The following is a 24,982-nucleotide window of genomic DNA, read 5'->3' as shown; positions in this document are numbered from 1 at the left end:
GATGAGGGAACTGAGGCGCAGAGAAGTGACTTGCCCACAGTCACACAGCTGACGGTTGGCAGAGCCGGGATTTGAACCCATAACCTCTGACTCCAAAGCCCGGGCTCTTTCCACTGAGCCACGCTGCTTCTCTATTGAATTCCCACTCTACAGTTGGGGAAACCTGAAGCACAGAGAGGTTAAGTGACTGGCCCAAGGTCACACAGCAAGCAATTGGCAGACCCGGGACTAGAACCCAGGCCCATGCTCTTTAGAGAGGCAGTGTGGATCAGTGGAAAGAGCCCGGGCTTTGGAGTCAGAGGTCATGGGTTCGAATCCCGGCTCGGCCAATTGTCAGCTGTGTGACTTTGGGGCAAGTCACTTCACTTCTCTGGGCCTCACTTCTCTCACCTGTAAAATGGGGGATGAAGACTGTGAGCCCCCCGTGGGACAACCTGATCACGTTGTAACCTCCCCAGCGCTTAGAACAGTGCTTTGCACATACTAAGCGCTTAATAAATGCCATCATTATTATTATTTCCACTAGGCCATGCTCCTTCTCCGGTTGGCAACTGACATGCTGACATCTGGCCGCGGCAGCAAACCATGCCCATTCCCATCCCTTTCAAGCACTCAGTACAGTGCTTTGCACACCGTAAGCGCTCAATAAATACAATTAATAATTCCTTTTAGCAGTCAAAGGGTGGGAAAGGACCACCACCCCTTGTTAAAAGTGCAATGATCCTACGGTGAACTGAGCTTCCAAACCTTCTAGACTGTGAGCCCGTTGTTGGGTCGGGACCGTCTCTATATGTTGCCAACTTGGGAAGTCCGGTGCTCTGCACACAGTAAGCGCTCAATAAATACGACTGAATGAATGGATGAATTCATCCCCCCCCGTCCCAGCCCCACAGCACTTAGGTACGTATCTGTAACTTATTTATTTCTATTAATGGCTGCCTCCTCCTCTAGACTATAAGTTCGTTGTGGGCAGGGACTGTGTCTGTTTATTGTTACAGTGTACTCTCCCAGGCGCTTAGTATAGTGCTTTGCACACAGGAAGCGCTCAATACATTGAATGAATGAATGGATGACTGACAAGCCCCATAGTATATCTCACCTGCAGGCATTTCGGAACCCCTCCAGGACATTTATCAGGAATGCTCCTTGATGCTGCAAGGCTCTCTTTACATCTCTGCTCATTGGGTGGTCCTGGAATAAAATAATAATAATTCATTCATTCAGTCGTATTTATTGAGCGCTTACTGTGTGCAGAGCACTGGACTAAGCGCTTGGGAAGTACAAGTTGGCAACATATAGAGACAGTCCCTGCCCAACAGTGGGCTCACAGTCTAAAAGGGGGTGGGGGGTGTCTCTCCAAGTTCTGTTTCCCCAGCTGGAAATGGAGTTCCCCACTCTCATTCCATCCCAACAAGTTAATGATGGCATTTGTTAATCAATCAATCAATCAATCATATTTATTGAGCGCTTACTGTGTGCAGAGCACTGTACTAAGCGCTTGGGAAGTCCAAGTTGGCAACATCTAGAGACGGTCCCTGCCCAACAGCGGGCTCACAGTCTAGAAGGGGGAGACAGACAACAAGACAAAACATATTAACAAAATAAAACAGAATAAATATGTACAAATAAAATAGAGGAATAAATATGTACAAACATATATACATATTTACAGGTAGTGTGGGGAGGGGAAGGAGGTAAGGCGGGGGGATCGGGGGGAGAGGAAGGAGGGGGCTCAGTCTGGGAAGGCCTCCACAGTATTTATTAAGCGCTTACCACTTGATACTACTAAATACTGGGATAGACACAAGATACTGGTCAGCTGTGTGACTTTGGGCAGGTCACTTAACTTCTCTGGGCCTCAGTTCCCTCATCTGTAAAATGGAGATGAAGACTGTGAGCCCCACAAGGGACAACCTGATCACCTTATAACCTCCCCAGCGCTTAGCACAGTGCTATGCACACAGTAAGCGCTCAATAAATGCCATCATTATTATCATTACTGTTCGGAGCTTACAGTCCGAGTAGGAGGGACTGGATTTAATCCCTATTTTAAAGATGAGGAAGCTGAGGCCCAGAGAAATGAAGCGATTTGCCCAAGGTCACAGAGCAGGAAAGCCGGAATTAGAACCCAGGTCCCCTGGCTCCCAGGACCATGCTCCTTCCCAATTTATGTATAGAAGGATGAGATGGCCATGTCAGATGCAGGGTGATGCCTCCTCCTTGCCAAAAGCCACGCCCGCTCTCCAGTGCATTCATTCATTCATTCAATCATATTTATTGAGCGCTTACTGTGTGCAGAGCACTGTACTAAGCGCTTGGGAAGTCCAAGTTGGCAACATCTAGAGACGGTCCCTACCCAACAGCGGGCTCACAGTCTAGAAGGAGGAGACAGACAACAGAAAAAAACATATTAATGAAATAAAATAAATAGAATAAATATGTACAAGTAAAATAAATAGAGGAATAAATCTGTACTAAGCGCTTGGGAAGTCCAAGTTGGCAACATACAGAGACGGTCCCTACCCAACTGCGGGCTCACAGTCTAGAAGGGAGAGACAGACAACAAAACATATTAACGAAATAAAATAAATGGAATAAATATGTACAAGTAAAATAGACTAATATGTACTAAGCACTTGGGAAGTCCAAGTTGGCAACATATACAGACGGTCTCTACCCAACAGCGGGCTCACAGTCTAGAAGGGAGAGACAAACAACAAAACATATTAACAAAATAAAATAAATAGAATAAATATGTACAAGTAAAATAAATAGAGTAATGAATATGTACTAAGCACTTGGGAAGGCCAAGTTGGCAACATGTAGAGACGGTCCCTACCCAACAGCGGGCTCACAGTCTAGAAGGGGGAGACAGACAACAAAACAAAACATATTAATGAAATAAAATAAATAGAATAAATACGTACAAGTAAAATGGAGTAATAAATATGTACTAAGCATTTGGGAGGTCCAAGTTGGAAACATATAGAGAGGGTCCCTACCCAACAGTGGGCTCACAGTCTAGAAGGGGGAGAAGGACAACAAAACAAAGCATATTAATGAAATAAAATAAATAGAATAAATATGTACAAGTAAAATAGAGTAATAAATATGTACTAAGCACTTGGGAGGTCCAAGTTGGCAACATATAGAGACGGTCCCTACCCAACAGCGGGCTCAAAGTCTAGAACGGGGAGAAAGACATATTAATGAAATAAAATAAATAGAATAAATATGTACAAGTAAAATAAATAAAAGATGCAAGTACTTAAAAGCAAGTCAGCTATTAAACAGAGATAGACATGTCCTATATTGACCTCAGGGGAGATGGAGAACAGTTATTCTGCAGCGGGTGACCAAATGAAATCCCTCTGGTTCTCATCTCCCATTCCCACACACCGTTACGCCTTAGTGTCCCCTAGGCCAGAAGAGAGGAGCCCAGCTCTTAGCCAGTTCTCATATTTTCCCACTGGATAAAGCTTGATATGGTCTCCTCAGCACTGCTAGCATTGGGGTTTCCCGACGGATAAACCTCATTATAGTCTTCCCAACGCTGCTAGAATCGGAGTTTCCCAGGAGCAGGAAAAGCGGAACCTTTTCCCATCCCACTTGTAGCCCTCTTCCCTACTTGTGAGCTGCAAAATGTGCTTCCTCCCCCTTTTAGACTGTGAGCCCACTGTTGGGTAGGGACTGTCTCTATGTGTTGCCAATTTGTACTTCCCAAGCGCTTAGTACAGTGCTCTGCACATAGTAAGCGCTCAATAAATACGATTGATTGATTGATTGATTCCTGCAAAATGAGAAGCAGCGTGGCTCAGTGGAAAGAGCCCCGGCTTTGGAGTTAGAGGTCATGGGTTCAAATTCCGGCTCTGCCAATTGTCAGCTGGGTGACTTTGGGCAAGTCACTTCACTTCTGTGGGCCTCAGTTACCTCATCTGTAAAATGGGGATTAAGACTGTGAGCCCCCTGTGGGACAACCTGATCACCTTGTAACCTCCTCAGCGCTGAGAACAGTGCTTTGTACATAGTAAGCGCTTAATAAATGCCATTATTATTATTATTATTTCCTGAGTTCTTGTGATAACCACTCGGATAGAAGCCGGTGAACGGTCTCTCTGACAGTTTCTCAGACCGTCCAGTTTTAGAAGATCCTACTTAATATTCATTCATTCAATCGTATTTATGGAACGCTGACTGCAGAGCACTGTACTAATCATTCATTCAATCGTATTTATTGAGCGCTTACTGTGTGCAGAGCACTGGACTAAGCGCTTGGGAAGTACAAGTCGGCAACACATAGAGACGGTCCCTACCCAACAGTGGGCTCACAGTCTAGAAGGGGGAGACAGACCACAAAACAACGCATGGAGGCAGGTGTCAAAATCATCAGAACAAATAGAATTAAAGCTATATGCACATCATTAACAAAATAAATAGCAAATATGTACAGGTAATAAATAGAGTAATAAATCTGTATAAATATATATATATAGGTGCTGAGGGGAGGGGAAGGAGGTAGGGCAGGGGGGATGGGGAGGAGGAGAGGAAAAAGGGGGCTCAGTGTGGGAAGGCCTCTTGGAGGAGGTGAGCTCTCAGTAGGGCTTTGAAGGGAGGAAGAGAGCTAGCAATATAAAATTCACCTTAAATTCCCTTGGGTTTAGTGTTAAGATAAGCCTCCTTCTGGAGTAGAAATTACTTATCCCAGCTCCGCCGCTTGTCAGCTGTGTGATTTTGGGCAAGTCACTTAACTTCTCTGCACCTCAGTTCCCTCATCTGTAATATGGGGATTAAGACTGTGAGCCCCACATGGGACAACCTGATCACTTTGTATCCTCCCCAGCGCTTAGAACGGTGCTTTGCACAGAGTAAGTGCTTAATAAATACCAAAATTATTATTATTACTATGCCTACCCAGACAGCACCACACAAGCTCAACCAATTTTCCACTTAAAGTTAAAACTTGTGGTATTTGTTAAGCACTTACAATGTGCCAGCCAATGTACTAGGCGCTGGGGTAGATCCAAGCAAATCGGGTTGGACACACTCCCTGTCTCACGTGGGGCTCACAGTCTCAATCCCCATTTTACAGACGAGGTAATTGAGGCCAGAGAAATGAAGTGACTTGCCCAAGGTCACACAGCAGACAAGTGGCAGAGCTGGGATTAGAACCCCAGACTGAGCCCCCTTTTTCCTCTCCTCCTCCCCATCCCCCCCGCCCTACCTCCTTCCCCTCCCCACAGCATCTGCATATATGTTTGTACAGATTTATTACTCTATTTTACTCGTACATATTTACTTTTCTATTTATTTTGTTAATGATGTGCATTTAGCTTTAATTCTATTTGTTCTGACGACTTGACACCTGTCCACGTGTTTTGTTTTGTTGTCTGTCTCCCCCTTCTCGACTGTGAGCCCGTTGTTGGGTAGGGACCGTCTCTATATGTTGCCAACTTGGACTTCCCAAGCGCTTAGTACAGTGCTCTGCACACACTAAGCGCTCAATAAATACAATTGAATGAATGAATGAATGACCCTCTGACTCCCAAGCTCATGTTCCATCCATTAGGCCATGCTGCTTCAATTCAGGTTAAAAAAAAAAAAATTTGATGGTATTTGTTAAGCGCTTACTACGTGCCAGGCACTATTCTAAGCACTGGGGGAGATACAAGGTAATCAGGTTGTCCCACGTGGGGCTCACAGGCTTCATCCCCATTTTACAGATGAGGTAACTGAGGCACAGAGAAAAATAATAATAATAATGGTGTTGTTTTTAAGCGCTTACTATGTGCGAAGCACTGCTCTAAGCACTGGGGGGGTTACAAGGTAATCAGGTTGTCCCATGGGGGGCTCACAGGCTTCATCCCCATTTTACAGATGAGGTAACTGAGGCACAGAGAAAAATAATAATAATAATGGTGTTGTTTTTAAGTGCTTACTATGTGCGAAGCACTGTTCTAAGTGCTGGGGGGGGTGACAAGGTGATCAGGTTGTGCCATGGGGGGCTCACAGGCTTCATCCCCATTTTACAGATGAGGTAACTGAGGCACAGAGAATAATAATAATAATAATGGTGTCATTTTTAAGCGCTTACTATGTGTGAGGCACTGTTCTAAATGCTGCGGGGGGTTACAAGGTGATCAGGTTGTCCCACAGGGGCTCACAGTCAATCCCCATTTTACAGATGAGGTAACTGAGGCACAGAGAATAATAATAATAATAATGGTGTTGTTTGTAAGCACTTACTATGTGCAAAGCACTGTTCTAAGCGCTGGGGGGGTTACAAGGTGATCAGGTGGTCCCACGGGGGGCTCACAGTCTTCATCCCCATTTTACAGATGAGGTCACTGAGGCACAGAGAAGTGAAGTGACTTGCCCAAAGTCACACAGCTGACAAGTGGCAGGGGTGGGATTAGAACCCACGACCTCTGACTCCCAAGCCCGGGCTCTTTCCACCAAGCCACGCTAGTCACCGCTAACCTGAATGGTACCGTTTCCCGATTTTCCTCTCATTCCTAATCAGATCTAGAGCCACTGATCCCGAAGGCCGTCAGGGAAAAAGAATCCAGGAGAGCCAAGGGTGGAAAGCAGGAAGGGGAGAAGGGAGAAATTATTCTCGGGGCCGTCTGGAGTGCTACGATTTACAGGGAAAAGCTGAGCCAACTCAGGGACGGGGATCCCATCTCAATCCCAAATCCAGCTAGCCGGGAAGGAAAACGGCTTGGAAGCGTCGGGCGGTCCTTCCCAGTAGCCCATCCCACCTGCGCCAGAAGATCCCGCTCCGTGGAAGGCAGATCCCATCGGATTGAAGGCCTCCAGGTCCCAGTCAGAGGAGGCAGGTCGGAGCATCGTCTCAGCATTGCTTCAATCAAGGCCTGCAGTTCTTGATAAGGCACCGGCGGGAAGCTTACGTGGTCCTTCCTGCAGAGTAAGAGGGAGAACAGGGGCTTAGGGAATCATCATCATCTTCATCAATCGTATTTATTGAGCGCTTACTGTGTGCAGAGCACTGGACTAAGCGCTTGGGAAGTACAAGTCGGCAACACATAGGGACAGTCCCTACCCAACAACGGGCTCGCAGTCTAGAACAGGGAGACAGACAACAAAACATTTACGAGAGCGCTCAGTAAATAGGACGATTTGACGGATTCATGAAAGCGTTCAGTACATAGGCTGATTTTAGGGATTTACGAGACCGCTCAGTCAGTGGGCTGATCTTAAAAAGTTACGAGAGTGCTCAGTCATTACGGTTTTAGGGATTTACGAGCGCTCAGTAAATAGGACGATTTGACAGATTTCCGAAAGCAGTCAGTAAACAGGAGGATCTTACGGATTTAGGCGCGCTCAGTAAATAGCTGACTTTACAGATTTACGAAAGCTCTCAGGAAATAGGCTGAGTTTAAGGAGTTCAGTCATGACGATTTCTCAGCGCTTACGACAATGCTCAGCACCTGGTAAGCGTTTAACAGATACCACCGTTGACAAACTGCCGAAAACGCTCAGTAAATAGGAGGATCTGACGGATTTATCATTAATAATATTAATGATTATTAATCATCCTCCCCTCCTCCAACCCCCCTGCCTTACCTCCTTCCCTTCCCCACAGCTCCTGTATACATGTTTGTATGGATTTATTACTCTATTTATTTTACTTGTACATATCTATTCTATTTATTTTATTTTGTTAGTATGTTTTGTTTTGTTCTCTGTCTCCCCCTTCTAGACTGTGAGCCCACTGTTGGGTAGGGACCGTCTCTAGATGTTGCCAACTTGGACTTCCCAAGCGCTTAGTACAGTGCTCTGCACACAGTAAGCACTCAATAAATACAACTGATTGATTGATTATGGTATTTGTTAAGCACTTACACTGTACCAAGCGCTGTTCTAAGCGCTGGGGTAGGCACAAGGTAATCTGGTTGGACACGGTCTGCACACAGTGAGTGCTCAAAAAATACGGCTGAACAAATGAATAATCACGGCATTTATAAAGCGCTTACTATGTGCAAAGCACTGTTCTAAGCGCTGGGGAGGTTACAAGGTGATCAGGTTGTCCCACGGGGGGCTCACAGTCTTAATCTCCATTTTTTGAGAAGCAGCGTGGCTCAGTGGAAAGAGCCCGGGCTTTGGAGTCAGAGATCATGGGTTCAAATCCCGGCCCTGCCACTTGACAGCTGTGTGACTTTGGGCAAGTCACTTCACTGGGCCTCAGTTACCTCATCTGTAAAATGGGGATTAAGACTGTGAGCCCCCCGTGGGACAACCTGATCACCTTGTAACCTCCCCAGCTCCCCAGTATATTTATTACTCTATTTATTTATTTATTTATTTTACTTGTACATATCTATTCTATTTATTTTATTTTGTTAATATGTTTGGTTTTGTTCTCTGTCTCCCCTTTTAGACTGTGAGCCCACTGTTGGGTAGGGACTGTCTCTATGTTGCCAACTTGTACTTCCCAAGCGCTTAGTACAGTGCTCTGCACACAGTAAGCACTCAATAAATACGATTGATGATGATGATGCTTTGCATAGTAAGCACCTAATAATAAATGTTATCCGGAGCTTAGAACGGTGTTTTGCACATAGTAAGCACTTAAATACCATCATTATTATTATTATTACAGATGAGGTAACTGAGTCACAGAGAAGTGAAGTGACTTCCCCAAGGTCACACAGCTGACAACTGGCACCGCCGGGATTTGAACCCCTGACCTCTGACTCCAAAGCCCGGGCTCTTTCCACTGAGCCACGCTGCTTCTCATGAATGAATGAACTATGGGGCAGCTGTGGTACCTTACGGGCGACAAAAGAGGAGAATGCCTTATTGAGATTCCCGGCACGGAGCCGATAAAAACTAATGCCTTGTGTCTGGTGGCTGTACATCGGCTCAGCTCTGAGCTCTCAGTTTGGATACCAAAATCAATCAATCAATCAATCGTATTTATTGAGCGCTTACTATGTGCACAGCACTGTACTAAGCGCTTGGGAAGTACAAATTGGCAACACATAGAGACAGTCCCTACCCAACAGTGGGCTCACAGTCTAAAAGGGGGAGAAAGGGACGTCTGTAAATAACGATAAATCACTGTGGTGTCTGTTAAACCCAGAATCGACCTAAATGTGTGTCCCCCGGCCTTGCCTCTCTAGGAAAAGCCGCACCGACGCTTTCCTCTACTCACCTGAGAAAAGCAGCTGCCGCTTTTATGCCTTCGGCCGCCGCCTCCAGAACGGGGCAACTCACCGCCTCCCGGAGAACGTCGCTGGCATCTTTACAGATGGCCATGTTCGTGAACAGTTTGATCTCCACCGGTTGCCTGAGAGGGAGGAAGCAACGTTTGTTTCGTTTTGGGTGTTCATTAAGAGCTCACTATGTGTCCGGCACCGCTCGAGGCCCTGGGTTAGAAACTGCGTTAGGACGCTGGCTTACAAGCTAATCGGGTTGGGCACGGTCCCTGTCCCGTATGGGGCTCACAGCCTTAACCCCCATCTTACAGATGAGGTAACTGAGGCACAGAAAATAATAATAATAATAATAATAATGGCATTTATTAAGCTGTATGGTTGTACATATTTATTACTCTATTTATTTATTTATTTATTTATTTTACTTGTACATTTCTATACTATTTATTTTATTTTGTTGGTATGTTTGGTTCTGTTCTCTGTCTCCCCCCTTTTAGACTGTGAGCCCACTGTTGGGTAGGGACTGTCTCTATGTGTTGCCAATTTGTACTTCCCAAGCGCTTAGTACAGTGCTCTGCACATAGTAAGCGCTCAATAAATACGATTGATTGATTGATTAAGCTCTTACTATGTGTGATGCACTGTTCTAAGCACTGAGCCCCTTCCTTCCTCCCCCCCGTCCCCCTCTCCATCCCCCCATCTTACCTCCTTCCTTTCCCCACAGCACCTGTATATATGTTTGTACATATTTATTACTCTATTTATTTATTTATTTATTTTACTTGTACATATCTACTCTATTTTATTTTGTTAGTATGTTTGGTTTTGTCTCCCCCTTTTAGACTGTGAGCCCACTGTTGGGTAGGGACTGTCTCTATATGTTGCCAATTTGTACTTCCCAAGAGCTTAGTACAGTGCTCTGCACACAGTAAGCACTCAATAAATACGATTGATTGATTGATTGGGGGGGATACGAGGTGATCAGGTTGTCCCACGTGGGGCTCACAGTCTTAATCCCCATTTTATTCATTCATTCATTCAATCGTATTTATTGAGCGCTTACTGTGTGCAGAGCATTCATTCATTCAATCATATTTATTGAGCGCTTACTGTGTGCAGAGCACTGTACTAAGCGCTTGGGAAGTACAAGTTGGCAACGTATAGAGACGGTGCCTACCCAACAGCGGGCTCACAGTCTAGAAGGGGGAGACAGACAACAGAACAAAACATATTAACGAAATAAAATAAATAGAATAAATACGTACAAGTACAATAAATAGAGTAATAAATATGTACTAAGCACTTGGGAATTCCAAGTTGGCAACATCTAGAGATGGTCCCTACCCAACAGCGGGCTCACAGTCTAGAAGGGAGAGACAGACAACAAAACATATTAATGAAATAAAATAAATAGAATAAGTGTGTACAAGTAAAATAAATAGAGTAATAAATATGTACTAAGCACTTGGGAAGCCCAAGTTGGCACATACAGAGACGGTCCCCACCCAACAGTGGGCTCACAGTCTAAGAGATGAGGTACCTGAGGCTCAAAGAAGGGAAGTGACTTGTCCAAAGTCACAAAGCTGACAAGTTTGTAGAGCCGGGATTAGAACCCATGACCTCTGAATCCATGGGCAAGTCACTTCACTTCTCTGTGCCTCAGTTCCCTCATCTGTCAAATGGGGATGAAGACTGTGAGCCCCATGTGGGACAACCTGATCACCCTGTAACCTCTCCAGTGCTTAGAATAGTGCTTTGCACATAGTAAGCGCTTAATAAATGCCATTATTATTATTATTATTATATATACAGGTGCTGTGGGGAAGGGAAGGAGGGGGAGAGGAATTCCCACCCAGAGGTAGCCTAAAACCAAACTGGTCACTGCAATACATCTGCCACCCAGGCCCGCCTTCCAAATCAATCAATCAATCGTATTTATTGAGTGCTGTGTGCACAGCACTGTACGAAGCCCTACGGGGAAGTCCGACAGGACAGAGTTGGTTGAGACGGTTCCTGCCCATAGTGAGCTTCCAGTCTAGAGTCTAGAGGATGCAGTCACATCCTGGCCTGGAATGCCCTCCCTTCACACATCCGCCACATCCACACATCTTCACACAGTCTTTTAGACTGTGAGCCCACTGTTGGGTAGGGACTGTCTCTATATGTTGCCAACTTGGACTTCCCAAGCGCTTAGTCCAGTGCTCTGCACACAGTAAGCGCTCAAGAAATATGATTGATTGATTTATCCACCAAGCTAGCTCTCTTCCTCCCTTCAAAACCCTACTGAGAGCTCACCTTTTCCAGGAGGCCTTCCCACACTGAACCCCCTTTTATCTCTCCTCCTTCCCATCCCCCCCGCCCTACCTCCTTTCGCTCCCCATAGCACCTTTGTATATATGTTTGTACAGATTTATTACTCTATTTACTTGTACAATTTACTATTCTATTTATTTTGTTAATAATGTGCACCTAGCTTTATTTTTATTTATTCTGATGACCTGACACCTGTCCACATGTCGTGTTTTGTTGTCTGTCTCCCCCTTCTAGACTGTGAGCCCGTTGTTGGGTAGGGACCGTCTCTATGTGTTGCCAACCTGTACTTCCCAAGCGCTTAGTCCAGTGCTCTGCACATAGTAAGCGCTCAATAAATACGACTGAATGAAGGAATGAATGAACATTCCCCTCACCTCTTCAGAATCTCAGCAAACAGCAGGAGTCCCTGGCTGTGCAGCTCGGTGTTGTTCAGCTTCAGGACCTCTTTCAGGCTCCTCACCAAAGACTCGATCCCTGTGGCGAAAAAGACAAGTTCGAGGGGAATGAACCATCGGAAGTTTCCTCCGCAATTTCCACCCAAAACCAAGATCCAACCAGGGGAACAGGACTTTCACGGGGAATTGGTGGGGTTCGCAGCACCGAAAATCAACCCAAAGACCTGAAGCAGTGTGGCTCAGTGGAAAGAGCCCGGGCTTTGGAGTCAGAGGTCACGGGTTCAAGTCCCGGCTCCACCAATTGTCTGCTGTGTGACTTTGGGCAAGTCACGTCACTTCTCTGGGCCTCAGTTACCTCATCTGTAAAATGGGGATTAAGACTGTGAGCCCCCCGTGGGACAACCTGATCACCTTGGAACCTCCCCAGCGCTTAGAACAGTGCTTTGCACATAGTAAGCGCTTAATAAATGCCAACATTATTATTATTATTATTAAAGGGAAACTCCCCATCACCTCCGTGTGTCTAAGCCCATCTAGGGGAACTTCCCTGAGCAGGGCTTAGCGGCAAGGGCCCAGGCTTGGGCGTCAGAGGTCGTGGGTTCTAATCCTGGCTCCGCCACTTGTCAGCTGCGTGACCTTGGGCCAGTCACTTCACTTCTCTGGGCCTCAGTGACCTCGTCTGCAAAATGGGGATGAAGACTGTGAGCCCCACGTGGGACAACCTGATGACCTTGGATCTACCCCAGTGCTTAGAACAGTGCTTGGCACATAGTAAGCGCTTAACAAATATCAACATTATCCAGCACTTCTCTGTGCCTCAGTTCCCTCATCTGTAAAATGGGGATTAAGTGTGTGAGCTCTCTGAGTGACAGGGACTCTGTCCAACCTGATTAAGCTGTTCTACCCCAGTGCTTAGAACAGTGCTTGGCACATGGTAAGCGCTTAACAACTACTACTATCATTGTTATAGATCTGCTAATTTGTTTCCTCTCATCTCCCCCATGTATGGCACACAGTAAGCACTTAACAAATACCATTATTATTATTATTATCATTATTATCCAACAGAGAGAAACAGTGAAGCGCTTAGTACAGTGCTCTGCACCCAGTAAGCGCTCAATAAATACAATTAAATGAACAAATGAATGATGCCTAGTGGAAGGAGCCTGGGTTTGGGAGTCACAAGAAGCTGACAGCCTCTTGTGAAGCTTACAGTTAAATGGGGGAGATGAGAGGAAACAAATTAGTAGATCTATAATGATGATAATAGTAGTTGTTAAGCGCTTACCATGTGCCAAGCACTGTTCTAAGCACTGGGGTAGAACAAGTTAATCAGGTTGGACGGAGTCCCTGTCACTCAGAGAGCTCACACGCTTAATCCCCATTTTACAGATGAGGGAACTGAGGCACAGAGAAGTGAAGTGACTTGCCCTAAGCACTGGGGTAGAACAAGTTAATCAGGGTGGACAGAGTCCCTGTCACTCAGAGAGCTCACACACTTAATCCCCATTTACAGATGAGGGAACTGAGGCACAGAGAAGTGAAGTGACTTGCCCAAGATCACACAGCAGACATCTGCTGGAGCTGGGATTAGAACCCGGGTCTTCTGACGTCCAGGTCTGTGCACTATCCACTAGGCCACACTGCTTCCCTCGGGTAATAATAATAATAATAATGGTGGCATTTGTTGATATTTACTGGATAAGATGGTACTAATGGCTACGGTAGATTCAAGATAATCAGGCCAGATCCAGTCCCTGTCCCACACGGGGCTCACAGTCAAAGCGGGAGGGAGAACAGGTGTTGAATCTTCATTTTTCAGATGAGGAAACTGAAGCCCAGAGAAGCAAAGCAACTTGCCCAAGGTCACCCAGCAGGCAAATGATAGGGTGGGGATAATAATGATGGCATTTGCTAAGCGCTTACTATGTGCGAAGCACCGTTCTAAGCGCTGGGGAGGATACAAGGTGATCAGGTTGTCCCACATGGGGCTCACAGTCTTAATCCCCATTTTACAGATGAGGTAACTGAGGCCCAGAGAAGTGAAGTGACTTGCCCAAAGTCACCCAGCTGGCAAGTGGTGGAGCCGGGATTTGAACCCATGACCTCTGACCCCCAAGCCCGGGCTCTATCCACTGAGCCACGCTGCTTCTCTAGAAACCATTAGAAACCAGTGATTAGAAACCAGGTCTCCCGACTGCAGACCCAATCTCTCTACACTACGCCATGCTGCTTCTCATTAGGTAAAAGAGCAAGAACAAAGATTCATTCATTCAATCGTATTTATTGAGCGCTTACTGTGTGCAGAGCACTGGACTAAGCGCTTGGGAAGTGCAAGTTGGCAACATATAGAGATGGTCCCTACCCAACAGCGGGCTCACAGTCTAGAAAGGGAAGACAGACAACAAAACAAAACATATTAACAAAATAAAATAGAATAAATATGTACAAGTAAAATAAATAGAGTAATAAATATGTACAAACATATATACATATATACAGGTGCTGTGGGGAGGGGAAGGAGGTAAGGTGGGGGGGATTCATTCATTCAATCATATTTATTGAGCGCTTACTGTGTGCAGAGCACTGTACTAAGCACTTGGGAAGTACAAGCTGGAAACATATAGAGACGGTCCCTAGCCAACAGCGGGCTCACAGTCTAGAAGGAGGAGACAGACAACAGAAAAAAACATATTAACGAAATAAATAGAATAAATATGTACAAGTAAAATAAATAGAGTAATAAATATGTACTAAGCACTTGGGAAGTCCAAGTTGGCAACATATAGAGACGGTCCCTACCCAACAACGGGCTCACAGTCTAGAAGGGAGAGACAGACAAAAAAACATATTAACGAAATAAAATAAATGGAATAAATATGTACAAGTAAAATAGAGTAATAAATATGTACTAAGCACTTGGGAGGTCCAAGTTGGCAACATCTAGAGATGGTCCCTACCCAACAGCGGGCTCACAGTCTAGAAGGGGGAGAAAGACAACAAAACAAAACAAATTAACGAAATAAAATAAATAGAATAAATAAGTACAAGTAAAATAAATAGAGTAATAAATATGTACTAAGCACTTGGGAGGTCCAAGTCGGCAACATATAGAGACGGTCCCTACCCAACAGCAGGCTCACAGTTTAGAAGGGGGAGAAAGACAACAAAACAAAACATATTAACAAAACAAAACAAATTAACGAAATAAAATAAATAAAATAAATATGTACAAGTAAAATAAATAGAGTAATAAATATGTACTAAGCACTTGGGAAGTCCAAGTCGGCAACATATAGAGACGGTCCCTACCCAAAAGCAGGCTCGCAGTCTAGAAGGGGGAGACAGACAACAAAACAAAACATATTAATGAAATGAAATAAATAGAATAAATACGCACAAGTAAAATAGAGTAATAAATATGTATTAAGCACTTGGGAGGTCCAAGTTGGCAACATATAGAGACGGTCCCTACCCAACAGCAAGCTCACAGTCTAGAAGGGGGAGAAAGACAACAAAACAAAGCATATTAACGAAATAAAATAAATAGAATTAATATGTACAAGTAAAATAAATAAAAGATGCAAGTACTTAAAAGCAAGTCAGCTATTAAATAGAGATAGACACGTCCTATATTGACCTCAGGGGAGATGGAGAACAGTTATTCTGCAGCGGGTGACCAAATGAAATCCTTCTGGTTCTCATCTCCCGTTTCCACACACCGTTACGCCTTCCCGAATAAGAGATTGAGACCAGATCTTCTGGTACTGACCATACACGCTGTGACACTTGGAAAAGAAAAGTCGCTCTTCAGTCAGGAGCAACAAGCATCTGTACACGGACAAGATAAGGCTCTCGCTGGTGCTGGAGAGATGCTCAAACAGGAACTCTGTTGGAGAACGGAGAAAAGTGAGCAACAGAGACATTGCTTTGATTTTACTACAGCCAGTTACCAGAAATTCCCCTTTTTCCCCAGAACCGCCATATCCTCTCCACCGATTCCTGATCCACTGGCCTGATTGCCTGCACAAGCAGAAGTGAGCCCTTTTATCATCATCAATCGTATTTATGGAGCGCTTACTATGTGCAGAGCACTGTACTAAGCGCTTGGGAAGTCCAAATTGGCAACATCTAGAGACAGTCCCTACCCAACAGCGGGCTCACAGTCTAAAAGGGGGAGACAGAGAACAAAACCAAACATACTAACTTTTAGACTGTGAGCCCACTGTTGGGTAGGGACTGTCTCTATATGTTGCCAATTTGTACTTCCCAAGCGCTTAGTACAGTGCTCTGCACACAGTAAGCACTCAATAAATACGATTGATGATGAAGTGAGGTTGAGGAAAAATGATTTAAGGGCCATATGCTTTCTGGAGAAAAAAAAAAACATTGATTCTGAAAGCGCTAGCTCACCCTGCATTCTGTTCAAATGGAATTTTACTCTTAGTAATAATAATAATAATAGTATTTGTTAAGCACTTACTTTGTGCAAAGCACTGTACTAAGTGCTGGGGGGGGATACAAGGTGATCAGGTTGTCCCACGTGGGCTCACAATCTTAATCCCCATTTTCCAGATGAGGTAACTGAAGCACAGCGAAGTTAAGAGAAGCAGCGGGGCTCAGTGGGAAAGAGCACGGCCTTTGGAGTCAGAGGTCATGGGTTCAAATCCCGGCTCTGCCACTTGTCAGCTGTGTGACTTTGGGCAAGTCACTTAACTTCTCTGGGCCTCAGTTCCCCCATCTGTAAAATGGGGATGAAGACTGCGAGCCCCACGTGGGACAACCTCATCACCTTGTATCCCCCCAGCGCTTAGAACGGTGCTTTGCACATAGTAAGCGCTTAATAAATGCCATCATTATTATTATTATTATTATTATTATTATAAATGCCATCATCATTATTATTATTATTAAGTGAGTTGCCCAAAGTCACACAGCCAACAAGTGGCGGAGTCGGGATTGGAACCTCTGACTCCCAAGCCCGGGCTCTTTCCACTGAGCCACACTGCTTCTCTGTGTAATGCCAATATGAGCATTGTACTTTGGGCTTGGCATTTTTTTTTTCTTCTGAGGGTTTTGTGAGCCTTTAATATCCACAGCCATCTTCAAAACACCCCTGTAGCGTTGGCAGAACTGAAATTATTCCCCTCATTTACAGACGAAGAAAGTACGGCAAAACCATGTTAAGCCACTTGCCCTAAGTCACAGGGTCGTCTCCTGTCAGCCGTCACTAGACTCTAACACCATAATCCCATCATCATCATCATCAATCGTATTTATTGAGCGCTTACTATGTGCAGAGCACTGTACTAAGCGCTTGGGAAGTACAAATTGGCAACATATAGAGACAGTCCCTACCCAACAGTGGGCTCACAGTCTAGAAGGGGGAGACAGAGAACAAAACCAAACATACTAACAAAATAAAATAAATAGGATAGATATGTACAAGAAAAATAAATAAATAGAGTAATAAATATGTACAACCATATATACATATATACAGGTGCTGTGGGGAAGGGAAGGAGGTAAGATGGGGGGATGGAGAGGGGGACGAGGGGGAGAGGAAGGAAGGGGCTCAGTCTGGGAAGGCCTCCTGGAGGAGGTGGGCTCTCAGCAGGGCCTTGAAGGGAGGAAGAGAGCTAGCTTGGTGGATGGGCAGAGGGAGGGCATTCCAGGCCCGGGGGATGACGTGGGCCGGGGGTCGATGGCGGGACAGGCGAGAACGAGGCCTAACGGTGAGGAGATTAGCGGCGGAGGAGTGGAGGGTGTGGGCTGGGCTGGACAAGGAGAGAAGGGAGGTAGGAGGGGGCGAGGTGATGGACAGCCTTGAAGCCCAGGGTGAGGAGTTTCTGCCTGATGCGCAGATTGATTGTACATTGATATATGTATATATGGTTGTACATATTTATTACCCTATTTATTTATTTATTTATTTATTTTACTTGTACATTTCTATCCTATTCATTTTATTTTGTTGGTATGTTTGGTTCTGTTCTCTGTCTCCCCCTTTTAGACTGTGAGCCCACTGTTGGGTAGGGACTGTCTCTATGTGTTGCCAATTTGTACTTCCCAAGCGCTTAGTACAGTGTTCTGCACATAGTAAGCGCTCAATAAATACAATTGATTGATTGATTGATTGATTGGTAGCCACTGGAGATTTTTGAGGAGGGGAGTGATATGCCCAGAGCGTTTCTGGACAAAGATAAGCCGGGCAGCAGCATGAAGTATGGATTGAAGTGGAGAGAGACACGAGGATGGGAGATCAGAGAGAAGGCTGGTGCAGTAGTCCAGACGGGATAGGATGAGAGCTTGAATGAGCAGGGTAGCGGTTGGGATGGAGAGGAAAGGGCGGATCTTGGCAATGTTGCGGAGCTGAGACCGGCAGGTTTTGGTGACGGCTTGGATGTGAGGGGTGAACGAGAGAGCGGAGTCGAGGATGACACCAAGGTTGCGGGCTTGTGAGACGGGAAGGATGGTAGTGCCGTCAGCAGAGATGGGAAAGTCAGGGAGAGGGCAAGGTTTGGGAGGGAAGACAAGGAGTTCAGTCTTCGACATGTTGAGCTTTAGGTGGCGGGCAGACATCCAGATGGAGATGTCCTGAAGGCAGGAGGAGATACGAGCCTGGAGGGAGGGGGAGAGAGCAGGGGCAGAGATGGAGATCAGGGGGTCATCAGCGTAGAGATGATAGTTGAAGCCGTGGGAGCAAATGAGGTCACCAAGGGAGTGCGTGTAGATCGAGAACAGAAGGGGACCAAGCACTGAACCTTGGGGAAACCCCACAGTAAGAGGATGGGAGGGGGAGGAGGTGCCCGCAAAAGAGACTGAGAATGAACGACCGGAGAGATAAGAGGAGAACCAGGAGAGGACGGAGTCTGTGAAGCCAAGGTCAGATAGCGTGTTGAGGAGAAGGGGGTGGTCCACAGTGTCAAAAGCAGCCGAGAGGTCGAGGAGGATTAGGACAGAATTAGGATTAGTTTCAGAGGTCTTTGGGACCCTACAGGAGCAGCATGGCATGGTGGATAGAGCCCGGGCCTGGCAGACAGAAGGTCATGGGTTCTAATCCTGGCTCTGCCACCTATCTGCTGTGTGGCCCTGGGTGAGTCACTTCACTTCTCTGTGCCCCACTTCCCCCATCTGTAAAATGGGGATTAAGACTGTGAACCCCATGTGGGAAAGGGACTATATCCAACCTGACTTGCTTGTATCCACCCTAGCACTTAGTACAGTGCCTAGCACATAGTAAGCACTTAAGAAATACTGTAATTATCATTATTATTACTACAGGAGGGGTACTACCACCAGCACCTCAGACTCCGTTCTGGTCCATACCTGGGATGTCGGCCTGGATGAAGGCGGAGGCGTATCTGGCCGTGGAATGAAGTAGCACAGCCGTCATGCAATTAGTGCTTGCCACCTGTAATGTCTCGTCTCGGGACAGCAGCAGCTGCGAAGAGAAAAGCGAAAGCACCCGCCAACTGGAATGCTTAGAAGGTAGTACAGTGCCAAGCGCTTAGTACAGTGCTCTGCACATAGTAAGCGCTCAATAAATACGATTGATGATGAAAATGAGTCCCCTTCATTCCTTCATGAGACAGGGCCCCATGTGTGGTGGCAAACAGATGATGAATGAGGGGGTCTAAGTTTCGATCGAATCCTTAAATATTTCAGATGTTTCCCAGAATCAAAGCCCCATCGGCAGGACTTAACACAAGCGCACGGATCTTTTCATTCATTCATTCAATCGTATTTGTTGAGCGCTTACTGTGTGCAGAGCACTGTACTAAGCGCTTGGGAAGTACAAGCTGGCAACATATAGAGACGGTCCCTACCCAACAGCGGGCTCACAGTCTAGAAGGGGGAGACAGACAATAAAACATATTAACAAAATAAAAGAAATAGAATAGTCAATATGTACAAGTGAAATAGATAGAGTAATAAATCTGCACAAACATATATACAGGTGCTGTGGGGAGGGGAAGGAGGTAAGGCGGAGGGGATGGGGAGGGGGAGCGGAAGGAGGGGGCTCAGCCTCAGCGAGGTCAGGGGAAAGAGCCCGGGCTTGGGGGGCATTTCATTCATTCAATCGTATTTATTGAGCGCTGTGTGCAGAGCACTGTACTAAGCGCTTGGGAAGTACAAGCTCTTTGACACGCAAACGGAACAGGACCCGGAAGGAAGGATTTTCAGGCTCTTCCACCCCAATTAGTGCACTGGTTGGGAGGATGGCTGAGTGGGTTAACCTGTGGGGAAAAGGCCTTTTGATCAATTAGTGGTATTTATTGAGCGCTTATGCTGTGCAGCACATGGTACTAAGCACCTGGGAGAGTACAATACCCTAGAGTTGGTATTCATTCATTCATTCAATCATTCTTATTGAGCGCTTACTGTGTGCAGAGCACTGTACTAAGCGCTTGGGAAGTACAAGTTGGCAACATATAGGGACGGTCCCTACCCAACAGTGGGCTCACAGTCTAAACAGGACCCGGAAGGAAGGATTTTCAGGCTCTTCCACCCCAATTAGTGCACTGGTTGGGAGGATGGCTGAGTGGGTTAACCTGTGGGGAAAAGGCCTTTCGATCAATTAGTGGTATTTATTGAGCGCTTATGCTGTGCAGCACATGGTACTAAGCGCCTGGGAGAGTACAATACCCTACAGTTGGTATTCATTCATTCAATCGTATTTATTGAGCGCTTACTGTGTGCAGAGCACTGTACTAAGCGCTTGGGAAGTACAAGTTGGCAACATATAGGGACGGTCCCTACCCGACAGCAGGCTCACAGTCTAGAAGGTAGACTGGTAGAAATGTTCACTGCCCATAAGGAGCTACAGTCTAGAAAGCTCCTAATGGAGCTCCTTATGAGTTCTTTGTGAAGCAGCATGGCTCAGTGGCAAAAGCCGGGGCTTGGGAGCCAGAAGTTGCGGGTTCTAATTGAGGCTCTGTCACTTGTCTGCTGCGTGACCCTGGGCTAGTCATTTCACTTTTCTGTACCTCAGTTACTTCATCTGTAAAATGGGGATTAAAAGTGTGAGCCCCACGTGAGACCACCTGATTCCCCTGTATCTACTCTGGCGCTTGGAACAGTGTTTGGCACATAATAAATACAAATACCATTATTATTATTAGTATTAGTGAGGGAGATAGAAATTTATAATAATAATAATAGTCAAGCACTTACCATGTGCCAGGCACTGTACTAAGTGCTGGGGTGGATACAAATAGGGTTGGATTCAGTATCTACTCTGGTGCATTTGTACTTCCCAAGCGCTTAGTACAGTGCTCTGCACATAGTGAGTGCTCAATAAATACGATTGATGATGATGATGGTGCTTGGAACAGTGTTTGGCACATACAAATACCATTATTATTATTAGTGAGGGAGACAGAAATTTATAATAATACTAATAATAGTCAAGCACTTACTATGTGCCAGGCACTGTACTAAGCGCTGGGGTGGATACAAGCAAATAGGGTTGGAGTCAGTCTCTGTCCCATGTGGGGCTCGCAATCTCGATCCTCATTTTCCAGATGAGGCAACTGGGGCCCAGAGAAGTGAAATGACTTGCTCAAGGTCACCCGGGAGACAAGTGGAGGAGCCGGGATTGGAACCCATGACCTTCTGACTACATAAGTGTGGCGATGCCGAGGGTGAGGTGAATATCAGGAGCTTAAAGAGGCCAGATCCAAATGCCTTTGTCTGGAATACTCTAACAGGATGTAATCCGGCTGCCCAGGCCAGAGATGGGAATGGTTGATGGGAGAGGAGCAGCAGCCCCTAAGGCAACTGGGATTAGTTATTAAGTCCTAAAACCTTGCCCGTCACAGCGGTTACCTTTTTGAGGACCAAAGTCAGAGGGTTGCTCTCTTGTGCCACTGCACCATCGTCAGGACTTCCTCCCGGCCCTGACTTGCTCATAATAACTGACACAAAGAGGTCGTTCTTCAGCAGCTGATTTAGGAAACCTGCAAATAGCAAGAGCAAGGCGAAAACTAAAGATGACGAACGGACTGTAACTCTCTGTGCTTCTAAACACATCTCGAAAAACTCCCTTTAGCCAACAGAGGTCCAGCTTCCTGACTCCGGGACCCAAACAGGATCATTTCAGAAGTTCGAGGACAGAAAAACACAGCAAACCAGGGCAAAGTGGGGAAGGGGAGGGGAAGGCTTGCTCAAAGAAGCAGAGACTTTGTGCTCAACCTCACCCCCCCACATCCCTCCCTCCTTCCCTCCAAGCTCCACAGATGCTGCTGCCAAATTCACCTATTTATCGCTAACAATTCCCAATTAATGTCAGTGGAGGGACAGTGAGTTTCAGAGTGGTGATATAGGGATGAATCAAGCTGGGTGAGCCATCGTCTTGGTGGATGGAGAGGAACTGGGATAGGAGTTGAAGACGGCCAGCGAGACACCCGGGATCTCAAGAACGGCAGTTTGGCCACATCTGCTTGAGCCTGTCGCTCACTTCCCCAGACATGCCATGACCCCAGAGGGGCTTCCAGAGCTCCGACATGACCTACAAATGGTCCGCTCCGCACTAGAATCCCACTCTCCCCTCCATCTTTATCAGGAGGGAATACTTAGGTTTCCACATCAACTGCGTGCAGTCACTCAAGGCTTGATGAGCCCGTTTCTAACCATTCGAACCTGGAGCCTCCCCCTCGTCCCCCTCTCCATCCCCCCATCTTACCTCCCTCCCTTCCCCACAGCACCTGTATGTATGTATATATGTTTGTACATATTTTTTTTACTCTATTTATTTATTTATTTGTACATATCTATTCTATTTATTTTATTTTGTTAGTATGTTTGGTCTCTGTCTCCCCCTTTTAGACTGTGAGCCCACTGTTGGGTAGGGACTGTCTCTATATGTTGCCAATTTGTACTTCCCAAGCGCTTAGTACAGTGCTCTGCACACAGTAAGCGCTCAATAAATACGATCCTTCTCTTCTCTATCTAATCCCCAGAGAAGCAGCGTGGCTCAGTGGAAAGAGCCCAGGCTTTGGAGTCAGAGGTCAGGGGTTCAAATCTCGTCTCCACCAATTGTCAGCTGTGTGACTTTGCGCAAGTCACTTAACTTCTCTGGGCCTCACTTACCTCATCTGTAAAATGGGGATTAAGCCTGTGAGCCCCCCCGTGGGACAATCTGATCACCTTGTAACCTCCCCAGTGCTTAGAACAGTGCTTTGCACATAGTAAGCGCTTAATAAATGCCATCATTATTATTATTTTCCAGATGAGGTCACTGAGGCATAAAGAAGTGAAGACACTACATCATCATCATCAATCGTATTTATTGAGCGCTTACTATGTGCAGAGCACTGGACTAAGCGCTTGGGAAGTACAAATTGGTAACATATAGAGACAGCCCCTACCCAACAGTGGGCTCACAGTCTAAACACTTGCCCAAAGTCACACAGCAGACAAGGATTAGAACCTGTGACCTTCTGATTCCTAGGCCCAGGCTCTATCCACTACAGCACGCTGTAGTTTTCCCATGATTGCTCCCCCCCATTAGACAGGACGACTTGCTGGACGTCTGTTCCTCCTCATCCGTTCTCTGAGGGCAGGTGAATTTGCCCACATTGCTCACATTGGTCTGGACATCAGGAACCTCAAAGCAGGAACTGTCCTGCCAACGTGGCAGCCGAGTCTTACCTATATATATGGTATATATATATATATATATATATATATATATACACACACACACACATATATACCTGTATATGTGTGTGTGTGTGTGTGTGTGTGTATATACACACACACATATATATATACCTGTATATATACATATATGCACACACACACATACATATATATATACCTGTATATATGTATATATGTTTGTACATATTTATTACTCTATTTATGTATTTATTTATTTTACTTGTACATATCTATTCTATTTACTTTATTTTGTTAGTATGTTTGGTTTTGTTCTCTGTCTCCCCCTTTTAGACTGTAAGCCCACTGTTGGGTAGGGACTGTCTCTATATGTTGCCAGCTTGGACTTCCCAAGCGCTTAGCGCAGTGCTCCGCACACAGTAAGCGCTCAATAAATACGAATGATGATGATGATGTTGATGTTGGGTAGGGACTGTCTCTATATGTTGCCAGCTTGTACTTCCCAAGCGCTTAGCAAAGTGCTCCGCACACAGCAAGCGCTCAATAAATACGATTGATTGATTGATTGATTGATTACCTATGCCATTAACCTGCAGCTCCTTGGTCTGGGCATTGTCCAGCGTGGCGAGGAAGAGGGCACAAAGCTTCTCCCTGAAAAACTCCAAAAGCCTCTCTGCCGTTGCAGGAGAGGAGAACAGCTTCCCGTACAGATAGCAGGCGGCGGCCTTCACCTTGTCGTTCGGATACATCAGGCACTTCTGCAGGTATTCTATTATGGGACCTGTCGAGGGAAACAGGACTATGGATTCAAGGCTTCCCACTGCCATCTCCACCTCCAACCACCCAACAAACTCCAAACGTTCTGCTGATCCGATTCTCCTCGCCCTTCTAGTGATTTTTCCAATGGACCACTGTCCGGGGAGCAAAATGCAAAAGAGCAACGTCGGCGCTCCAAGCCCCTCATCCCTTGGAGATGAGGGAAGGTGGAGGAAGATTTATTTTTTTGCAGTCGCCCTCAGACTGGGTCAGCAGAGTGATAAGCGCTTAGTACAGTGCTCTGCACATAGTAAGCGCTCAATAAATACGATTGATGATCAACACCCAGAAGGAAACCAAGACCCCATTTAATCAGGACCTGGAGGCTGTCAGCATCTTTGGCAAACTGCACTTTGCGTATCCCCTTCCCCACTCAAAGCATTGGGTTTTCATAATAATAATAATAATAATAATGGCATTTGTTAAGCGCTTCCTATGTGCAGAGCACTGTTCTAAGTGCTGGGGGGGATACAAGGTGTCCAACATGGGGCTCACAGTCTTCATCCCCATTTTACAGATGAGGGAACTGAGGCTCTCAGAAGTAAAGCGACTTGCCCAAGGTCACACAGCAGACATGTGGTGGAGTCGGGATTCGAACCCGTGACCTCTGACTCCAAAGCCCGTGCTCTTTCCACTGAGCCATAGCCTCTTGTT

At 45.9% G+C, this 24,982-nt stretch overlaps 1 protein-coding gene across 2 annotated transcripts in view; it reads right to left on the bottom strand.

The window, feature by feature from the left end:
• Window positions 1–24,982, bottom strand: part of MEI1 (meiotic double-stranded break formation protein 1) — a 95,285-nt gene that overhangs the window by 55,726 nt on the left and 14,577 nt on the right. For both annotated transcript variants that reach the window (XM_038756406.1, XM_038756407.1), the window contains exons 6-13: window positions 24,090–24,293; window positions 21,719–21,849; window positions 19,217–19,331; window positions 15,660–15,776; window positions 11,867–11,966; window positions 9,176–9,310; window positions 6,759–6,918; window positions 1,100–1,191 (exon numbers count right to left, since the gene is read on the bottom strand). In XM_038756406.1, coding sequence (XP_038612334.1) covers window positions 1,100–1,191; window positions 6,759–6,918; window positions 9,176–9,310; window positions 11,867–11,966; window positions 15,660–15,776; window positions 19,217–19,331; window positions 21,719–21,849; window positions 24,090–24,293 — 1,054 coding nt within the window. The remainder of the gene's footprint in view (window positions 1–1,099; window positions 1,192–6,758; window positions 6,919–9,175; window positions 9,311–11,866; window positions 11,967–15,659; window positions 15,777–19,216; window positions 19,332–21,718; window positions 21,850–24,089; window positions 24,294–24,982) is intronic.

Source organism: Tachyglossus aculeatus, chromosome 14, assembly GCF_015852505.1.
Source record: "Tachyglossus aculeatus isolate mTacAcu1 chromosome 14, mTacAcu1.pri, whole genome shotgun sequence".
NCBI classification, from domain to species: domain Eukaryota; kingdom Metazoa; phylum Chordata; class Mammalia; order Monotremata; family Tachyglossidae; genus Tachyglossus; species Tachyglossus aculeatus.
The sequence above is the reverse complement of the archived record's forward strand: the minus strand, read 5'-3'. Positions and strand labels throughout refer to the sequence as shown.